Raw genomic sequence first — 21,251 nt, 5'->3', positions numbered from 1 at the left:
TCAGGACTGATTTTCTTTAGGATTGACTGGTTTGATCTCCTTGCAGTCCAGGGATTCTCAAGAGTCTTCTCCAACTCCACAGTTCAAAAGCATCAATTTTTTGGTGCTGATCTTTCTTTATAGTCCAACTCTCACATCTATACATGTCTACTGGAAAAAACCATAGCTTTGACTAGACAGAGTTTTCTCGGTTAAGTAATGTTTTTGCTCTTTAATATGCTGTCGAGGTTCAGTTCAGTTCAGTTCAGTCGCTCAGTCGTGTCCGACTCTTTGCAAGCCCATGAATTACAGCACACCAGGCCTCCCTGTCCATCACCAACTCCCAGAGTTCACTCAAACTCACATCCATCGAGGCGGTGATGCCATCTAGCCATCTCATCCTCTGTCATCCCCTTCTCCTCCTGCCCCCAATCTCTCCCAGCATCAGGGTCTTTTCCAGTGAGTCAACTCTTCACATGAGGTGGCCAAAGTATTGGAGTTTCAGCTTTAGCATCATTCCTTCCAAAGAAATCCCAGGGCTGATCGCCTTCAGAATAGACTGGTTGGATCTCCTTGCAGTCCAAGGATTCTCAAGAGTCTTCTCCAACACCACCATTCAAAAGCAGCAATTCTTCAGTGCTCAGCTTTCTTCACAGTCCAACTCTCACATCCATACATGACTACTGGAAAAACCATAGCCTTGACTAGACAGACCTTGTTGGCAAAGTAATGTCTCTGCTTTTGAATATGCTGTCTAGGTTGAGTCGTAGCTTTTCTTCCAGGAAGCAGTTTAGTTCAGTCACTCAGTCATGTCCGACTCTTTGCAACCCCATGAATCGCAGCACGCCAGGCCTCCCTGTCCATCACCAACTCCCAGAGTTCACCCAGACTCAGGTCCATTGAGTCACTGATGCCATCCAGCCATCTCATCCTCTGTCGTCCCCTTCTCCTCTTGCCCCCAGTCCCTCCCAGCATCAGAGTCTTTTCCAATGAGTCAACTCTTCACATGAGGTGGCCAAAGTACTGGAGTTTCAGCTTTAGCATCATTCCTTCCTAAGAAATCCCAGGGCTGATCTCCTTCAGAATGGACTGGTTGGATCTCCTTGCAGTCCAAGAGACTCTCAAGAGTCTTCTTCAAAACCACCGTTCAAAAGGATCAATTCTTTGGCACTCAGCTTAGCAATCATCTTTTAATTTCATGGCTGCAGTCACCATCTACAGTGATTTGAGCCTAAGAAAATAAAGTCTGTCACTGTTTCCATTGTTTCCCCATCTATTTGTCATGAAGTGATGGGACTGAATGCCATGATCTTTGTTTTTTGACTGTTGAGTTTTAAGCCAGCTTTTTCACTCTCTTCTTTCACTTTCATCAAGAGGCTCTTTAGTTCCAATTCAATTTCTGACATAAGGGTGGTGTCATATGCATGTCTGAGGTTGTTGATATTTCTCTTGGCAATCTTGATTCCAGCTTGTGTTTCATCCAGCCCAGCATTTTGCATGATGTACCCTGCATATAAGTTAAGTAAGCAGGGTGACAGTATACAGCCTTAACTACTTCTTTCCCAGTTTGCAACCAGTCCAGTTTTCCATGTCCGGTCCTAACTGTTGCTTCTTGATGTGCATACAGATTTCTCAGGAGGCAGGTTAGGTGGTCTGGTATTCGCATCTCTTTCAGAATTTTCTACAGTTTGTTGTGATCTACACAGTCAAAGGCTTTAGCATAGTCAATAAAGCAGAAATAGATGTTTTTCTGGAACTCTCTTGTTTTTTCGATGATCCAGCGGATGTTGGCAATTTGATCTCTGGTTCCTCTGCCTTTTCTAAATCCAGCTTCAACATATGGAAGTTCTCAGTTCAAGTATTGTTGAAGCCTAGCTTGGAGAATTTTGAGCATTACTTTGCTAACGTGTGAGATGAGTACAATCATGCAGTAGTTTTATCATTCTTTGTGATTGCCTTTCTTTGGGATTGGAATGAATACTGTCCTTTTCCATTCCTGTGGCCACTGCTGTTTTCCAAAATTTGTTGGCATATTGAATGCAGCACTTTCATAGCATCATCTTTTAGAATTTGAAATAACTCAGCTGAAATTCCATCACCTCCACTAAATTTGTTCGTAGTGATGCTTCCTAAGGCCTACTTGACTTCTCACTCCAGGATGTCTGGCTCTAGGTGAGTGATCACACCATTGTGATTATCTTGGTCATGAAGATCTTTTTTGTACAGTTCTTCTGTGTATTCTTGCCACCTCTTCTTTGCTATGTATTCTTGTGTATTCTTGAAGTGGCTGTGTATTCTTGCCACTTCTTCTCTGCTATCCTCTGCTTCTAGGTCCATACCATTTCTGTCCTTTATTGTGCCCATCTTTGTATGAAATTTTCCCTTGGTATCTCTAATTTTCTTGAAGAGATCTCTAGTCTTTCCCATTCTATTGTTTTTCTGTATTTCTTTGCATTGATCACTTAGGAAGGTTTTCTTATTTAGAGGAAAAGATATACTTAAGTAACAATCAAGGGAAATATAATACAGTATAGAGTGTAGACTAGAAGTTAAATGTTTCTGAAAAAGCAATAAATTCAGGTACTGTTATATTAACTTAATTATCATCATAAGCATCAGAGTAGCTTCTGGATTCTCTTTTTTTTTTTTGTCTCCTCACGTTTATTTTTTATTTTTTTTTTTCCTCTAATTTTATTTTATTTTTAAACTTTACATAATTGTATTAGTTTTGCCAAATATCAAAATGAATCCGCCACAGGTATACATGTGTTCCCCATCCCGAACCCTCCTCCCTCCTCCCTCCCCATACCATCCCTCTGGGCTGTCCCAGTGCACCAGCCCCAAGCATCCAGCATCATGCATCGAACCTGGACTGGCAACTCGTTTCCTACATGATATTTAACATGTTTCATTGCCATTCTCCCAAATCTTCCCACCCTCTCCCTCTCCCACAGAGTCCATAAGACTGTTCTATACATCAGTGTCTCTTTTGCTGTCTCGTACACCGGGTTATTGTTACCATCTTTCTAAATTCCATATATATGCGTTAGTATACTGTATTTATGTTTTTCCTTCTGGCTTACTTCACTCTGTATAATAGGCTCCAGTTTCATCCACCTCATTAGAACTGATTCAAATGTATTCTTTTTAATGGCTGAGTAATACTCCATTGTGTATATGTACCACAGCTTTCTTATCCATTCATCTGCTGATGGACATCTAGGTTGCTTCCATGTCTTGGCTATTATAAACAGTGCTGCGATGAACATTGGGGTACACGTGTCTCTTTCCCTTCTGGTTTCCTCAGTGTGTATGCCCAGCAGTGGGGTTGCTGGATCATAAGGCAGTTCTATTTCCAGTTTTTTAAGGAATCTCCACACTGTTCTCCATAGTGGCTGTACCAGTTTGCATTCCCACCAACAGTGTAAAAGGGTTCCCTTTTCTCCACACCCTCTCCAGCATTTATTATTTGTAGACTTTTGGATCGCAGCCATTCTGACTGGTGTGAAATGGTACCTCATAGTGGTTTTGATTTGCATTTCTCTGATAATGAGTGATGTTGAGCATCTTTTCATGTGTTTGTTAGCCATCTGTATGTCTTTTTTGGAGAAATGTCTATTTAGTTCTTTGGCCCATTTTTTGATTGGGTCGTTTATTTTTCTGGAGTTGAGCTGTAGGAGTTGCTTGTATATTTTTGAGATTAGTTGTTTGTCGGTTGCTTCATTTGCTATTATTTTCTCCCATTCTGAAGGGTGTCTTTTCACCTTGCTAATAGTTTCCTTTGATGTGCAGAAGCTTTTAAGGTTAATTAGGTCCCATTTGTGTATTTTTGCTTTTATTTCCAATATTCTAGGAGGTGGGTCATAGAGGATCCTGCTGTGATGTATGTCGGAGAGTGTTTTGCTTATGTTCTCCTCTAGGAGTTTTATAGTTTCTGGTCTTACGTTTAGATCTTTAATCCATTTTGAGTTTATTTTTGTGTATGGTGTTAGAAAGTGGTCCAGTTTCATTCTTTTACAAGTGGTTGACCAGATTTCCCAGCACCACTTGTTAAGAGATTGTCTTTAATCCATTGTATATTCTTGCCTCCTTTGTCGAAGATAAGGTGTCCATATGTGCGTGGATTTATCTCTGGGCTTTCTATTTTATTCCATTGATCAATATTTCTGTCTTTGTGCCAGTACCATACTGTCTTGATAACTGTGGCTTTGTAGTAGAGCCTGAAGTCAGGTAGGTTGATTCCTCCAGTTCCATTCTTCTTTCTCAAGATCGCTTTGGCTATTCGAGGTTTTTTGTATTTCCATACAAATTGTGAAATTATTTGTTCTAGCTCTGTGAAGAATACTGTTGGTAGCTTGATAGGGATTGCGTTGAATCTATAAATTGCTTTGGGTAGTATACTCATTTTCACTATATTGATTCTTCCAATCCATGAACATGGTATATTTCTCCATCTATTAGTGTCCTCTTTGATTTCTTTCACCAGTGTTTTATAGTTTTCTATATATAGGTCTTTAGTTTCTTTAGGTAGATATATTCCTAAGTATTTTATTCTTTCCGTTGCAATGGTGAATGGAATTGTTTCCTTAATTTCTCTTTCTGTTTTCTCATTATTAGTGTATAGGAATGCAAGGGATTTCTGTGTGTTGATTTTATATCCTGCAACTTTACTGTAGTCATTGATTATTTCTAGTAATTTTCTGGTGGATTCTTTAGGGTTTTCTATGTAGAGGATCATGTCATCTGCAAATAGTGAGAGTTTTACTTCTTCTTTTCCAATTTGGATTCCTTTTATTTCTTTTTCTGCTCTGATTGCTGTGGCCAAAACTTCCAAAACTATGTTGAATAGTAATGGTGAAAGTGGGCACCCTTGTCTTGTTCCTGACTTTAGAGGGAATGCTTTCAATTTTTCACCATTGAGGATAATGTTTGCTGTGGGTTTGTCATATATAGCTTTTATTATGTTGAGGTATCTTCCTTCTATTCCTGCTTTCTGGAGAGTTTTTATCATAAATGGATGTTGAATTTTGTCAAAGGCTTTCTCTGCATCTATTGAGATAATCATATGGTTTTTATTTTTCAATTTGTTAATGTGGTGTATTACATTGATTGATTTGCGGATATTGAAGAATCCTTGCATCCCTGGGATAAAGCCCACTTGATCATGGTGTATGATCTTTTTAATGTGTTGTTGCATTCTGATTGCTAGAATTTTGTTAAGGATTTTTGCATCTATGTTCATCAGTGATATTGGCCTGTAGTTTTCTTTTTTTGTGGGATCTTTGTCAGGTTTTGGTATTAGGGTGATGGTGGCCTCATAGAATGAGTTTGGAAGTTTACCTTCCTCTGCAATTTTCTGGAAGAGTTTGAGCAGGATAGGTGTCAGCTCTTCTCTAAATTTTTGGTAGAATTCAGCTATGAAGCCGTCTGGACTGGGGCTTTTGTTTGCTGGAAGATTTTTGATTACAGTTTCAATTTCCATGCTTGTGATGGGTCTGTTAAGATTTTCTATTTCTTCCTGGTCCAGTTTTGGAAAATTGTACTTTTCTAAGAATTTGTCCATTTCTTCCACGTTGTCCATTTTATTGGCATATAATTGTTGATAGTAGTCTCTTATGATCCTTTGTATTTCTGTGTTGTCTGTTGTGATCTCTCCATTTTCGTTTCTAATTTTGTTGATTTGATTTTTCTCCCTTTGTTTCTTGATGAGTCTGGCTAATGGTTTGTCAATTTTATTTATCCTTTCAAAGAACCAGCTTTTGGTTTTGTTGATTTTTGCTATGGTCTCTTTTGTTTCTTTTGCATTTATTTCTGCTCTAATTTTTAAGATTTCTTTCCTTCTACTAACCCTGGGGTTCTTCATTTCTTCCTTTTCTAGTTGCTTTAGGTGTAGAGTTAGGTTATTTATTTGCCTTTTTTCTTGTTTCTTGAGGTGTGCCTGTATTGCTATGAACTTTCCCCTTAGGACTGCTTTTACCGTGTCCCACAGGTTTTGGGTTGTTGTGTTTTCATTTTCATTCGTTTCTATGCAAATTTTGATTTCTTTTTTGATTTCTTCTGTGATTTGTTGGTTATTCAGCAGCGTGTTGTTCAGCCTCCATATGTTGGAATTTTTAATAGTTTTTCTCCTGTAATTGAGATCTAATCTTACTGCATTGTGGTCAGAAAAAATGCTTGGAATGATTTCTATTTTTTTGAATTTACCAAGGCTAGCTTTATGGCCCAGCATGTGATCTATCCTGGAGAAGGTTCCATGTGCGCTTGAGAAAAAGGTGAAATTCATTGTTTTGGGATGAAATGATCTATAGATATCAATTAGGTCTAACTGGTCTATTGTATCGTTTAAAGTTTGTGTTTCCTTGTTAATTTTCTGTTTAGTTGATCTATCCATAGGTGTAAGTGGGGTATTAAAGTCTCCCACTATTATTGTGTTATTGTTAATTTCTCCTTTCATACTTGTTAGCATTTGTCTTACGTACTGTGGTGCTCCCGTGTTGGGTGCATATATATTTATAATTGTTATATCTTCTTCTTGGATTGATCCTTTGATCATTATGTAGTGACCTGCTTTGTCTTTTTTCACAGCCTTTGTTTTAAAGTCTATTTTATCTGATATGAGTATTGCTACTCCTGCTTTCTTTTGGTCCCTATTTGCATGGAAAATCTTTTTCCAGCCCTTCAGTTTCAGTCTATATGTGTCCCCTGTTTTGAGGTGGGTCTCTTGTAGACAACATATGTAGTGGTCTTGTTTTTGTATCCATTCAGCCAGTCTTTGTCTTTTGGTTGGGGCATTCAACCCATTTACATTTAAGGTAATTACTGATAAGTATGTTCCCATTGCCATTTACTTTATTGTTTTGGGTTCGAGTTTATACACCGTTTTTGTGTTTCCTGTCTAGAGAATATCCTTCAGTATTTGTTGGAGAGCTGGTTTGGTGGTGCAGAATTCTCTCAGCTTTTGCTTGTCTGAAAAGCTTTTGATTTCTCCTTCATACTTGAATGAGATCCTTGCTGGGTACAATAATCTGGGCTGTAGGTTATTTTCTTTCATCATTTTAAGTATGTCTTGCCATTCCCTCCTGGCTTGAAGAGTTTCTGTTGAAAGATCAGCTGTTATCCTTATGGGAATTCCCTTGTGTGTTATTTGTTGTTTTTCCCTTGCTGCTTTTAATATTTGTTCTTAGTGTTTGATCTTTGTTAATTTGATTAATATGTGTCTTGGGGTGTTTCTTCTTGGGTTTATCCTGTTTGGTACTCTCTGGGTTTCTTGGACTTGGGTGATTATTTCCTTCCCCATTTTAGGGAAGTTTTCCACTATTATCTCCTCAAGTATTTTCTCATGGTCTTTCTTTTTGTCTTCTTCTTCTGGAACCCCTATGATTCGAATGTTGTAGCGTTTAATATTGTCCTGGAGGTCTCTGAGATTGTCCTCATTTCTTTTAATTCGTTTTTCTTTTATCCTCTCTGATTCATTTATTTCTACCATTTTATCTTCTAATTCACTAATCCTGTCTTCTGCCTCTGTTATTCTACTATTTGTTGCCTCCAGAGTGTTTTTAATTTCACTTATTGCATTATTCATTATATATTGACTCTTTTTTATTTCTTCTAGGTCCTTGTTAAACCTTTCTTGCATCTTCTCAATCCTTGTCTCCAGGCTATTTATCTGTGATTCCATTTTAGTTTCAAGATTTTGGATCAATTTCACTATCATTATTCGGAATTCTTTATCAGGTAGATTCCCTATCTCTTCCTCTTTTGTTTGGTTTGGTGGGCATTTATCCTGTTCCTTTATCTGCTGAGTATTCCTCTGTCTCTTCATCTTGTTTAAATTGCTGAGTTTGGGGTGTCCTTTCTGTATTCTGGCAGTTTGTGGAGTTCTCTTTATTGTGGCGTTTCCTCACTGTGTGTGGGTTTGTACAGGTGGCTTGTCAAGGTTTCCTGGTTAGGGAAGCTTGTGTCGGTGTTCTGGTGGGTGGAGCTGTATTTCTTCTCTCTGGAGTGCAATGAAATGTCCAGTAATGAGTTATGAGATGTCTATAGTTTTGGGGTGACTTTGGGCAGCCTGTATCTTGAAGCTCAGGGCTGTGTTCCTTTGTTGCTGGAGAATTTGCTTGGTATGTCTTGCCCTGGAACTTATTGGCCCTTGTGTGGTGCTTGGTTTCAGTGTCGGTATGGAGGCATTTGATGAGCTCCTGTCAATGAATGTTCCTTGGAGTCAGGAGTTCCCTGGAGTCAGGGTTTGGACTTAAGTCTCCTGCTTCCGATTATCGGTCTTATTTTTACAGTAGTTTCAAAACGTCTCCTTCTATACAACACCATTGATAAAACATCTACATTAAAGATGATAAGTTTCTCTACAGTGGGGGTCACTCAGAGAGGTTCACAGGGTTACATGGAAAAGAGAAGAGGGAGGAGGGAGTTAGAGGTGACCCAAATGAGATGAGGTGAATCAATAGTGGAGAGAGTGGGCTAGCCAGTAGTCACTTCCTTATGTGCACTCCACAACTGGACCACTCAGAGATGTTCACGGGGTTATACAGAGAAGAGAAGAAGGAGGAAGGTAACAGAGGTGGCCAGAAGGATAAAAGGGGGGAATGAAAAGGAGGGAGACAGATCCAGCCAGTAATCGGTTCCCTAAGTGTTCTCCACCGTCTGGAACACACAGAAATTCACAGAGTTGGGTAGAGTAGAGAGGGGTTAGGGAGGAGACACAGGCGACCTGGTGGAGAAAAAGGAGGGTCCAAAGGGAGAGAGAGCAGTCAAGCCAGTAATCTCACTCCCTAGTGAAAAATGGGTCCTGAAGATTGGGTCCTTAAAGGTACAAAATTGGTGACAAATACATAAAAGCAAAAATTAAAAATCTAGAGTAGAGTTTGGAATTTCAAAAATACGACGTTAAAGAAAAGAAGAAGGAAAAGAAAGAGAGAAAGAACGAACAAACAAAAACAAACAAGGTCGCGAAAATTATAAAGAAAGTACAGTACACAATTGATAACTAATACCAGAAAGCGAAAATTAAAAATCTAGAGTAGAGTTTGGAATTTCAAAAATACGATGTTAAAGAAGAGAAGAAGGAAAAGAAAGAGAGAAAAAACGAACAAACAAAAACAAACAAGGTCGCGAAAATTATAAAGAAAGTACAGGTACAAAATTGATAACTAATACCAGAAAGCAAAAATTAAAAATCTAGAGTAGAGTTTGGAATTTCAAAAATACAATGTTAAAAAAAAAAAAAAAGAAGAAGAAAAATAAAGAGAGAAAACAAACAAATACGAACAATGTCACAAAAATTATAAAGAAAATACAGGTACAAAATTGATATCAAATACCAAAAAGCATAAATTAAAAATCTAGAGTAAAGTTTGGAATTTCAGATATACAATGTTATATAAAAGAAGAAGAGAAAGAAACAGAGAAGAAGAAAAAAAAAAAAAGTCACAGAAATTATATTAAAAAAAACTATAGGTACAAAATTGATAACATATACCAAAAAGCGAAAATTAAAAATCTAGAGTAGAGTTTGGAATTTCAAAAATACAATGCTAAAGAAAAGAAGAAAAAAACAAAAACAAAACAAAAAAAAACCAAGGTCAAAAAATTATAAAATATATATATATGAAGTTTGCTGAAGAAGAAAAAAATAGGGTCTTTTTTTTTTTTTTTGCAAAGTAATAGGTTATAAAAGTGAAAATTAAAGGAACAATAGAGGACTTAAAAAAAATTTTTTTTAATTAAAAAAAAATAGAAAGAATGATCGTAAAAATAATAAAAATATATCTAGGACTTTTTTTTTTTTTTTTTTTTTTTGTGAGTGTTGTGGGTTCAGTTCATTTTTGGCTAGTTCCTTGGTCAGATTTCTATTTCTCAAGATCTATAGGCCCCTTCCTATGTAGTCCGTAGTAACCACAGGGTTTTGATCTATTGCCTGTAGCTTCCAAGGCGTTTCCCTCTGTTATATCTTCTTCTGTTTGCTAGTCTCTTCAGTATCTGGTTTCCGCCCTGACTCAAAGGGCACGGTGGAGGACACTTTTTTTTTTTTTTTTTTAGGCTTGTTCAGTCGCGCTGTGTGGAGGGAGGGAGGAATGCTCCTTTCGAAGAGTTGGGTTGCTTTTCTGGGTGCCTGATGTCCTCTGCCGGCATTCAGAAGTTGTTTTTGTGGAATTTACTCGACGTTTAAATGCTCTTTTGATGAATTTGTGGGGGAGAAAGTGTTCTCCCCGTCCTACTCCTCCGCCATCTTGGCTCCTCCCCTCTGGATTCTCTTTATTTAGTTTCATCATGTTATATATTCCAGTGAGAAATAATTTATTGATTATTTTGGTAAAAATTTTGAGTGTGATATTAAGTTTTTGTGTCACATAAATGAGGTGTGTGTCATATAAAATCTCATTTAATTGCTGTACACAGTGTTTTGTAGTGTAGCAGTCTTTTATTACATTTATTCCCTAAGTATTTTATCTTATTATAAATTCTTTAAATTTGATTTTCCAATTGTGTGATGCTTGTACATAAAAACACAATTGACTTTTGTATATTCACTTGTATCCTGTGACTTTGCTAAACTTTTTATTGTTTTGTAAATTCCTTGGGATTTTCTGTTTGGAACATTATATTGTCTTTGAATACTGCCAATTTTTACCTCTTCCTATTTGATAAAAGTGGAAAAGCAATGGAAGCAGTGACAGCTTTTATTTTCTTGGATTCTGAAATCACTGAGGATGGTACCGCAACCATGAAATTAAAAGATGCTTGCTCCTTAGAAAGAAAACTGTGATGAACCTAGACAACGTATTATAAAGCAGAGAGATCATTTCCCAACAAATGTCCATACAGTCAAAGCTATGTTTTTTCCAGTCTTCATGTATGGATGTGAGAGTTGGACCATAAAGAAGGCTGAGTGCTAAAGAATTGATGCTTTCTAATTGTGGTGCTGGAGAAGACTCTTGAGAGTCCCTCAGACAACAATGAGATCAAACCAGTCAATCCTAAAGGAAATCAATGCTAAATATTCATTGGAAGAACTGTTGCTGAAGCTCCAGTACTTTGGCCACGTGATACAAAGAGCCTGACTCATTGGAAAGGACCCTGATGCTGGGAAAGAGCTAAAGCAAAAAGAGAAGGGGGCAACAAAGCATGAGATGGTTAAATAGTATCACCAAATCAATGGATAGGAATTTGAGCAAACTCCAGCAGATAATGGAGGACAGAGGAGCCTCCATTAGTCCATGGTTTGCAAAGAGTGAGACACTACTTAGCGACTAAACAGCAAAACCAAATTTGATAATTGTATCTTTAATTTCTTTTTCTTACTTTATCAAACAGGTAGAGTTATGCCATCTTTGAACTTCAATAAATGAAATAAATTAGCTGTATATTCATCTACATTTTATTCTTTTACCCATTACTATTGTGTTGAAGTCTTGATTGTTCCTTCTTAGTACTTTATGACATTTTAATGTATAACTATGTTCAGGTTTATCCATTCTACTGTTAATGGGTGTGTGCATTTTCAGTTTAATGGTGTTATGAGTAGTCCTTCTATGAACAATATAGTACAATGTCTTTTAGTGAACATATATATATATATATATACACACACACACACACACACACACTTCTGTTGAGTTTATACCTCAGAGTGGACTTACTGAGTCATAGACTACTAATGTAATCTTCTCCATTCTTTTGGGCTCATGAATACTTACCAAGTGTTTAATTTTCTTATTAAACCAGAAATCTGTCATAGTCTTCTCTTTCAATTCTCTGCTCCTGCTCATCTGGACTTGGATCAGAAAACACGTGTGGGCTCTTTGCCCGGCTAACCCCAAAAAGGGATACATGACCCCATCTCTTTCTGGCTTCTTTCCACCTACTTTGTTGCCATCTCATAGATTATAAGCACAGGTGCTGCCCTTGGCTCCCAAAACTTTATCCCTCAAAAGTCTCCTGATTCTACTTTTCCTCCTTCTAGTTTGTGTCTTTAGGTGTTTATTCAGAGAGAGAAATATTCCTACTACAAAGTCAGTCTACTTTGTGTGAAAGTGGAAGTGTTAGTTGCTCAGCTGTGTCCGATTCTTTTGCCATCTCATGGACTATATCCTGCCAGGCTCCTCTGTCTATGGAATTCTACAGGCAAGAAAACTGGAGTGGGTAGCCATTCATTTCTGCAGGGGATCTTCCAACCCAGATATTGAACCTGGGTCTCCCATACTGTAGGCAGATTCTTTACCATATGAGCCACCAGGGAAGCCCATAACCAAACTAAAATGCATGCCTTCTTGACAGTCTTGAGCATTTCAAATACATAAATGGTTAGAGAGGGAGAAATCCTCACCCTAATCTTGGATTCAGGTTGCTTCCTTGCTGTTTGCATGTAGCTGATCCTGTGTAGAGGGAAAGCAGAGGGCTGAAATAGCTTTCAAATTGAAGGCAGTAGAGGATTTCAGGGAAGATCCTTGCCAGAACTAAGACTTGAGAATTACTGGAAGAGTTCATTACCCCTACTTCATCTATTAACTTTTTAAGAATAATTGAAAAGTTGGCCAAAATGAAGATATCTGTCACCTTACAAAAGTGTCTTTAAAATTTTGGTGACTATTATATTTTTAAAAGTGAAATCAGAATTCCAATTATAAAGTATACAAAGCTCTTAGAAATAGTTCCCTGTTGTGAACTAAAAAATACTTAAATAATCTGATTTTCAATTTCACATTTTCATATTTCATAGATCCTGAAAAATGATATGTAGAATTTTTAAGTAGGTTTTGAACTAAGGAAGACCTAAAATTTGGTTGTGATATTACTATTTACCAGCTGGGGGCTTCATATATTATTTAGCCTCTTAGCCTCATTTCTATATGTATGAAATGGAGATAATAAAGCCTATTAATATTATAGAGTTGTTGTCAGTCTCATATGAAGCCTATTAATATTATAGAGTTGTTGTCAGTCTCATATGAGATCAGGTAAAATGGCCAGCACTGTTCCTGTTATATATCAAGCCTGCCAAGGATTTTCTGTTTTTATTTCAAGAATGGTACCAGGTTACATTTTGTTTGCTTTTCAAATTCAATTATCTACATAGGGCAACAAAAGAAATAAAAATAGTTAAAACTATTTATGAGCAAAGTTGATAACAGAAAGGAAAACTGAAATATTTTAGCCATGGAACATTTATAAGTGATACATGTTCATGAACTTAAAGGGAAGCTTTGAGTTGGGATATAGCATTTATTTGGCTATTACAAAAATATCTCTTTCATGACACGCAGTGAAAACAATGCACTCGTGACCAATCACTTTAAATATTTATAGAAAGTTTAGTGGAGGAAGTGAGCTAAACCAAGGAGGGGGTTTTCCTGGAGACGGCAAAAGGATGTTTCGAAGCCATGCCAGTGTCCCTCTGCCCTGAGAAGGATGGTCAGCTAATCATGTACTTTTGCTTCTCCAGGGAGAAGTTGGCTGTGGCCCGACTGCAGAGAGAAGTTGCCCAGAGAAGAAGTGAAGGGGCCATGGTAAGTCCTGGCTGGTCTGTTCCAATTCCCAACCTCCCTTCCAGAGGTCTCTGGCTTGAAAGGCATTTTGTCTCATTAAGGATTTCAAAGGAAAATATTTGCTTGCAGCAAACTGAATGCTACATTGGTAAATAATATGTTTATAATGCAGTTTAAACAGATCTGCCATTTGCTGAGAGAGCAGGAAAGATTAATTGGGAAAAATAACTCTTTGAGGGCTTTAAGGAGGATGTTAAAATGTTCAAAAGTCGTTGGCTTTATTTCCTAAAGGTCTATTAAATGCCTAGGCTTCCAGCTGGGAGCACAGTACCCCTAAAGGAGCAATCTCAGATTCTCAGATAAGGAGAGTGCAGTTTAATTCAAGCCTCTCAGTGCTACAAACCTGGAAAAAAAAAAAACAAAACAAAAAACAACAACCTCAGAAACAAAAGAAAAGAACAGATGTTTGCTAATGTAATTGTCTTTTACCCTCTTCTTTCTCTGAACTCTTTGCGGTGTATTTCTCCCTGTCCATTTCAGTATGTGCTACTTAGGAAACTGATGTTTCCTTGTGTTTTGAATTGTACTAAAAATCAATATAGGTGTTTTGGTCCAGGCAGCTTCATTTTATAGACTTTCTTTGCCAAAGTAGCTGCCTGTGTGTCCCTCTAAAATCAGAGACAACTGTTGGGGGACCTGGAAAATGGACTTATGTGGATTAACTGCTGCTGTTACCTCTGAGAATAGAAATCTGACACCAGATTTTTTCCCCACACTGATAACAAAACAGTGGCATGTGTTCAATTTCTCAGCCAATGGTTTTTTTTAAAAAAAGAGAAGCCACACATTTTTAAACCCTGAAAGCTGCTTCCATTTGATTTCATGAGAGTTAATTGGCAATTCATTTGCTGAAAAGAGTAAGAAACTTGTAAAATAAACTGGCCTTGAACTTCTCTCCAGAGGGCAGGCAAAGGTCTTGAACAAGAGGCTGAATGTTCAGTGGGTTCTGGAAGTTTTGGTGGCCCTTGAACATACTAAAATACTCAGGGAGGTGATCACATTGCTTGCTCTGGTAGTGATCTCAAGGCAAAGAGAATCTTGACTGTTCAAACAATATGATCTCTGAACAATGATACAGGAATGAGTTGGAGAAAATGAAAATTTAGTTACATGGTGAATTGAAAACGTTCAATCTGGACTTACGCTGCATTGCACAATGTTTCTCAGCTAGGTCATTCTGTAATAGTTCCATCTTTGTTCAGGCTGGCTCCTGTTCAGCACTTCTTCAGCTATGTTCAAAGTGAAGGTGAAGCAGTGACAGCTTTTCTAGGCCTGTTTCTTCATCTTTAAAATGAGGAGGCTGGGATTGTACGATTCCATTAGCTTAGTGAATCATGTGAATGAGCATTTGCTCATGTGAAGTTTTTGTAATGAGAAGGTTTTTCTGGTATATTATTTAAGCTCATAACATCAGACACCTAAAGAATTTATCTTTCTGAATCTGACAGTGAATGAACCTGGGTTGAAATTGTCTCAGATAACTGTCTAGTTTTTTTGTAAAACTAAGACCCCTTTTAAAACATTATAGAGGTTATTCTTCAGTGTAGGAAATACCCAGAGAATGAGTTCAGTTCAATCACTCAGTCGTGTCCGACTCTTTGCGACCCCATGGATTGTAGCACGCCACGCTTCCCTGTCCATCACCAACTCCCGGAGCTTACTCAGACTCATGTCTGTTGAGTCGGTGATGCCATCCAACCATCTCATCTTCTGTCATCCCCTTCTCCTCCTGCCTTCAATCTATCGCAGTATCAGGGTTTTTTTCCAGTTCTTCGCATCAGGTGGCCAAAGTATTGGAGCTTCAGCTTCAGCATCAGTCCATCCAATGAATATTCAGTACTGATTTCCTTTAGGATTGACTGGTTTGATCTTCCTGCAGTCTGAGGGACTCTCAAGAGTCTTCTCCAACACCACAGTTGAAAAGCATCAATTCTTCAGTGCTCAACTTTCTTTATAGTCCATCTCTCACATCCATACATAACTACTGGAAAAATCATAGCTTTGACTAGACGAGCCTTTGTTGCCAAAGTAATGTCTCTGCTTTTTAATATGCTGTCTAGATTGGTCATAGCTTTTCTTCCAAGGAGCAAGCGTCTTTTAATTTTAAGGCTTCAGTCACCACCTGCAGTGGTTTTGGAGCCCAACAAATAAAAGATTACTCTGGTTGCTCAAAAGGCAACTTTAAAGAAGTTACCTGTGATTTATTACTCTTATTTAAATAATATTATTGAAAAATCACATTTATGTATTGATTGATGTAGCCAATAAATTATGGAGCACCTAACCCTTATCCTACCCAGCTCTATTATAGGCCCTGGGGAAGTATTGGTGGGAAAACAAGCAAATAGGTACATATCTGAGAGCATACATTCTAGTAGTTGGAGAACAGCAGTTTAATGGAATTACTGATAGATGGTGGAAGCAGCTATGAAAAAACAAGATCAGGGTAGAGAAAAGTAGCATGCCAGAGGATCAGTATGAGTGTTCTTAGTGGTGTATCACTGAAAAGTTAGCATGTGAGCAACATTTGAGGAGGGAAAGGAGTGAACCATGGTGGTATCTGCTGGGGGAGAATGTTCCTAGTGGGTACGTGAGTGAGTACAAAGGCCTGGATTGCTTGAAGAACAGCATGGAGGAGCAGGGTGTCTAGAGGGCAGTGAGGGAGAGGCTGATGGTAGAACAGGAATCAGAGAAGTGATGGAGGCAGAGGGGTACATCCTGAGCATTCCCAGAGATCTCTGGCTCATGCCCTGAGTGATGGGACCCATTGGCAGGCTTTGAGTGAGTGCCTTATCCAATCTGATTTACTACTATTCATGTGATATTTCCCCTATTCCATAGTTTGTCACATCTCAATGCTTTAGAGACACCTAAACCCTGATTTTTATTAATGTTCTTTATTTCGCTTTTTCTCAGTATTTCCCCCCCTCTCCTTACCTAGTCAACCTCCTCTGAGTTTTCGACTTAATTACATGCTTCAGCTTTTTTGCTCCTAGGATTCATTTATTTCTGAAGTCCTGATTCTCTCAGTATCTGACAGCTCCTAAAACCAGGCAGTTCTATTAATCCTCTAAATTTAATTCTTGCTGTTAAAGTCCAGAACTTTTGTCACTTCTGTAGCAGAAATGAAGACAGTTCATTACAGCCAGATCACCTTACGTTTTTAAAGAATAATACTTACGATATTCTGTAAGTATTCTGTAAGTATGAAAGGAAAAATGTTATTAAAAAAGTTACATAAGTTGTATTTTCAAAAAATAGTATAATCAAGGCTAATAATTGTTTTTAAAATCATCAGTGAACCTCTAAAAATCAAAGCAAACCTGTGAACTAGTTATAATGCAAAACATGCCCTTTTAAAAATTTGACTATGCAATAAATCTTTTTCCTTATGAGTTTTAAGGTGGTAACAAAGGCATCATTTTTGAGAGTTTGCTTCTATTTTTTAACACACTATTTATTTCGGCATAATTTTAGACTTCCAAGATGTTGCACACCTACAGGCCCTTCAACCAGGTTTCTAGTGTTAATACTTACATGACTATAGGATAATGATCAAAACTGAGACATTAACACTGACATGTTACTACTAAGTTCCAGATTCTATTGGAATTTTACCAGTTTTTCCAATAATGTCCCCTTTCTGATTTAGGATTCATTTCAAGGTATTACATTGCATGTAGAAAGATTTTTTTTCTGATGGCTGATTGACACATATGTGGAAATCAGAGGAATATAAACATGGGAATAAGGCAGGTCTGGATTCAAAGTACAGTTCCACCAGTAGTTAACTATGTAACTTGGACATATTTATTTATGGGTTTTTAACAATTCTGTCTGTGCTTTTGTTCTGTTAACTCAGGTCTTTATTTGGCAAAGCTGTCTTTCAGCATATTAGACACTTCCTGTTTGTTTCTTTGTTCTTTATTCATTCTTCCATAAAATAACTATTGCAATTGTTTTCATACCTACCTTTCATCGTTTTTTCACAAACTACTATAAGGTCATGTTCCTCTTTATTCTGGGGAGTTGTGTTTCAGCCTGTGTTCCCTATCTCTGACTCAATTTACTGCCAGATCGATTCTGTCTGTAAGACTTTGATGTCATCTTAAATGTTGTTATATGTAAGAAAGCTCTTTCCATTCCAAGAATTTAAAAATATTCATCCCATTCTCTTCTTGAATGTACATAGTTTTTATTTTTCTGTATGTAAATCTTTGCATATGCTAGGTGGAATTACATTGTTGTGAGGTAGGGATCAAAATGAGTGTTTTTCCAGATTAATTGTTCAGTAAATGATGTTGGGAAATTAGGCAGTATCGAAACTCCAGTACTTTGGCCACCTCATGCGAAGAGTTGACTCATTGGAAAAGACTCTGATGCTGGGAGGGATTGGGGGCAGGAGGAGAAGGGGACGACAGAGGGTGAGATGGCTGGATGGCATCACTGACTCGATGGACGTGAGTCTGGGTGAACTCCAGGAGTTGGTGATGGACAGGGAGGCCTGGCGTGCTGCGATTCATGTGGTTGCAGAGTCGGACACGACTGAGCAACTAAACTGAACTGAACTGCACTTTTGCTGTCATATTTATTATTTTCCAAATCCAGTCTCAATCTATCTGCATCAATTACTGTACCATTTATTTTTTCTATTAACCTTTGTCTAGTCTTCAGTTCAGTTGCTTAGTCCTGTCTGACTCTTTGTGACCCCATCGACTGCAGCACGCCAGGCCTCCCTGTCCATCACCAGCTGTCAGAGTTTACTCAAACTTATGTCCATTGAGTTGGTGATACCATCCAACCATCTAATCCTCTGTCATCCCCTTCTTCTCCCACCTTCAGTCTTTCCCAGCATCAGGGTTTTTTCCAATGAGTCAGTTCTTTGCATCAGGTGGCCAAAGTATTGGAGTTTCAGCTTCAGTATCAGTCCTTCCAGTGAATATTCAGGACTGATTTCCTTTAGGATGGACTGGTTGGTTCTTCTTGCAGTCCACGGGACTCTCAAGAATCTTCTCCAACACCACAGTTCAAAAACATCAATTCTTTGGCACTCAGCTTTCTTTATAGTACAACTCTCACATCCATACATGACTACTGGAAAAACCATAGCCTTTACTAGATGGACCTTACACTAGCCTAAATTTTTTTTTCTAAATAGTTTTAATTACTAGAAATTTATAGTCTAATATTTTATAGACTGAGTTGTTTCTGATTAATTTTTTTCTCCAAGTTTATAAAATATAACTTTATTTATTGAATAACAGTTCGGGTTCATGAGTTAAAAATAAGTGTTTGGATTTTTTAAAAATAGCAAAATTGTTTGTATACATGCTTATGACAGAATAACATCTTAAAGACTTTTTCAAAATGACATGAAAAAAGCTTAATATGTTCATTTTCTACATTTATGTTAAAGAGTTTTAAAAGAATATCTCTTCTATCAATGAGTTTGTTTTTTATTAATATCTGTAGAACACTAATATTCTACCAAATATAATTTTAAAAATGCTTGGGTTAGTTATGCAAAGTTATCCACACTGTATGGCTCCTTTTCATCCCATTGAGTAATTTCTAATTGGAGAAAAAGAAAAATACCAGTTTTTGATTACTCATCTCAAGACACTAAGGAAACATTGTATCCCCATTTACCCTGTTGCTCATCGCTCTTTTTCTTTCATCTACATGGATATTCAAACACTGACTGGGTGTCCGTTGTGTACCATCAGCTGAATTTGAAACCATATCCCCTTGTTTTTTGCATAATTAACATCTAAGGAATAACTATCAGTGATTAGGATATTTTCAGTCATCTCAGGAATTTAAGAAAAAGGAAAGTTGGGGGCGATAGGGAGGTCAGAATCCTTGGCCCCTCTGTGACATCCTTGCTGGAGGATGAGGCAAATTTAAGTCGGCAGAAACCCTCACCAGATCTTATTCAGTGCCACAGTATGAGGCACTAGCTGTGGTGCTGATACTGGAATTGGCTGAATTCACTGATACAAAAACACATAAAAGAAACTTCGTGCCTGTGGATTCACAGTTTCTAGGGGTTTTTTGTTTATAGATAAATAAAGGGATCTGCAGGGATCTCTTTTTTAAATATCTACATGGTTTTTGAGAGCTTTAGTGCTAGTCTTATTTTTAACATGTCGATTCCCTGCCCTCTACAGTGTGTGAGTTTACTTTGCCTCTTAGTTATTCACAGAAAGCAAAAATCACAGTGTTAAATAACTGTGACTTAAACAAGAAGAGATCATTTCTTTAAAAAAAAAAAAAACTTTTTCTTTTATATTGGAGTATAGCTGATTAACAATGTTGTGATGGTTACAGGTGGATAGCAAGGGACTCAGATGTGCATATACCTGTATCCATTCTCCCCCCAAATCTCCTCCCATCCAGGCTGCCACATAACATTGAGCAGGGAAGAGATAATTTCTTTTAATTTAAGAGTCATATGTAAAAATAGGAACATTGCACACAACCCAGGTGAACAGTGCTTTGATGAATGGCCAGGACTGCGACCAGTGCATCTTTCATCTTTCCCTGCCTGCCCAGCAGTATTGTCTGGCTTCTGATAGACAAGAGGGCAGCCAAGAGTTTGGAAACCCAGAAGGAAGAGGGCCTGGAGCTGTAGTACTAAAATGTCAATTCCTGCTGCTAGACTTCTTGGGGTCAGGTGTTTGGTTTTGGTGTTTGTGTTGCTGTTCACAACACAGTGGATAATATAACTGATTTTCTAACTGCTAGTAGTCAAATAGCAGTGGGCTTCCCTGATAACTCAGTTGGTAAAGAATCTGCCTGCAAAGCGGGAGACCCTGGTTTGATTCCTGGGTCAGGACAATCTGCTGGAGAAGGGATTGGCTACCCACTCCAGTATTCTTGGGCTTCCCTGGTGGCTCAGCTGGTAAAGAATCTGCCCACAATGCGGAAGACCTGGGTTTGATCCCTGGGTTGAGAAGATCCCCTGGAGAAGGGAAAGACTACCCACTCCAGTATTCTGGCCTGGGAATTCCATGGACTATACAGTCCATGGGTTTCAAAGAGTCAGAAACAACTGAGCAGCTTTCACTTTCACATCAAGTCAAACAAGAGGGGTTAAGATTATAGGGTGAATTAACTTTCTTGTGTTTCTTTTTTTTTTTTTTTTTTTAGACAAAACTGACATACATCATTGTATTAGTTTGAGGTATCCACCATAATGGTTCAATATATGAATTTACCAGTTTCCCCTGCTGTCTGAAAGTCGATAATTCCTATGAAATCCTTGGTAAGCTGAATGGTGTAAAACTAGAAGCAATTACCTTTTTTGTAATAGTGAAAGTCCTCTATGAATTTCTTTTGGTTGGCAAAAACGGTATAAATATAGGTCTTTCATAAAAGTGAAGTCATGCAAAGTAAACTTTCAAAAAGTGGTTTCTACCTATATATTGCAGTATGATCACCTCAATAAGTCTAGTTAATATTCATCATTACAGAGTTACAAATTGTTTTTCTTGTGATGAAAACTTTTAAGGCATACTCTCATAGCAAGTATAAAATACAGTATTATTAACTATAGTTGGCATGCAGTCTGTTACATCCTCAGGACTCATTCTAGAACTGGAGGTTTGTACCTTTTGGCTTCCTTTACCCATTTGCCTACCTCTTCCCATCTCCCTGCCTCTATTTTTGTATCTGTGAGTTTTGCTTATTTGTTTTTGAGGATTCCACAATTGT

At 37.8% G+C, this 21,251-nt stretch overlaps 1 protein-coding gene across 13 annotated transcripts in view; it reads left to right on the top strand.

Moving 5' to 3' along the window:
• The window catches only part of NCKAP5 (NCK associated protein 5), a 1,217,724-nt gene that overhangs the window by 572,426 nt on the left and 624,047 nt on the right, over positions 1 to 21,251 (top strand). For all 13 annotated transcript variants that reach the window (XM_086350084.1, XM_086350120.1, XM_086350141.1 and 10 more), the window contains one exon: positions 13,433 to 13,496. In XM_086350084.1, coding sequence (XP_086206210.1) covers positions 13,433 to 13,496 — 64 coding nt within the window. The remainder of the gene's footprint in view (positions 1 to 13,432; positions 13,497 to 21,251) is intronic.

This window comes from Bos grunniens, chromosome 2 (assembly GCF_055505025.1).
Source record: "Bos grunniens cultivar Pamir isolate PY7600 chromosome 2, Bosgru_T2T1.0, whole genome shotgun sequence".
Classification (NCBI taxonomy): Eukaryota; Metazoa; Chordata; class Mammalia; order Artiodactyla; family Bovidae; genus Bos; species Bos grunniens.
The sequence above is the reverse complement of the archived record's forward strand: the minus strand, read 5'-3'. Positions and strand labels throughout refer to the sequence as shown.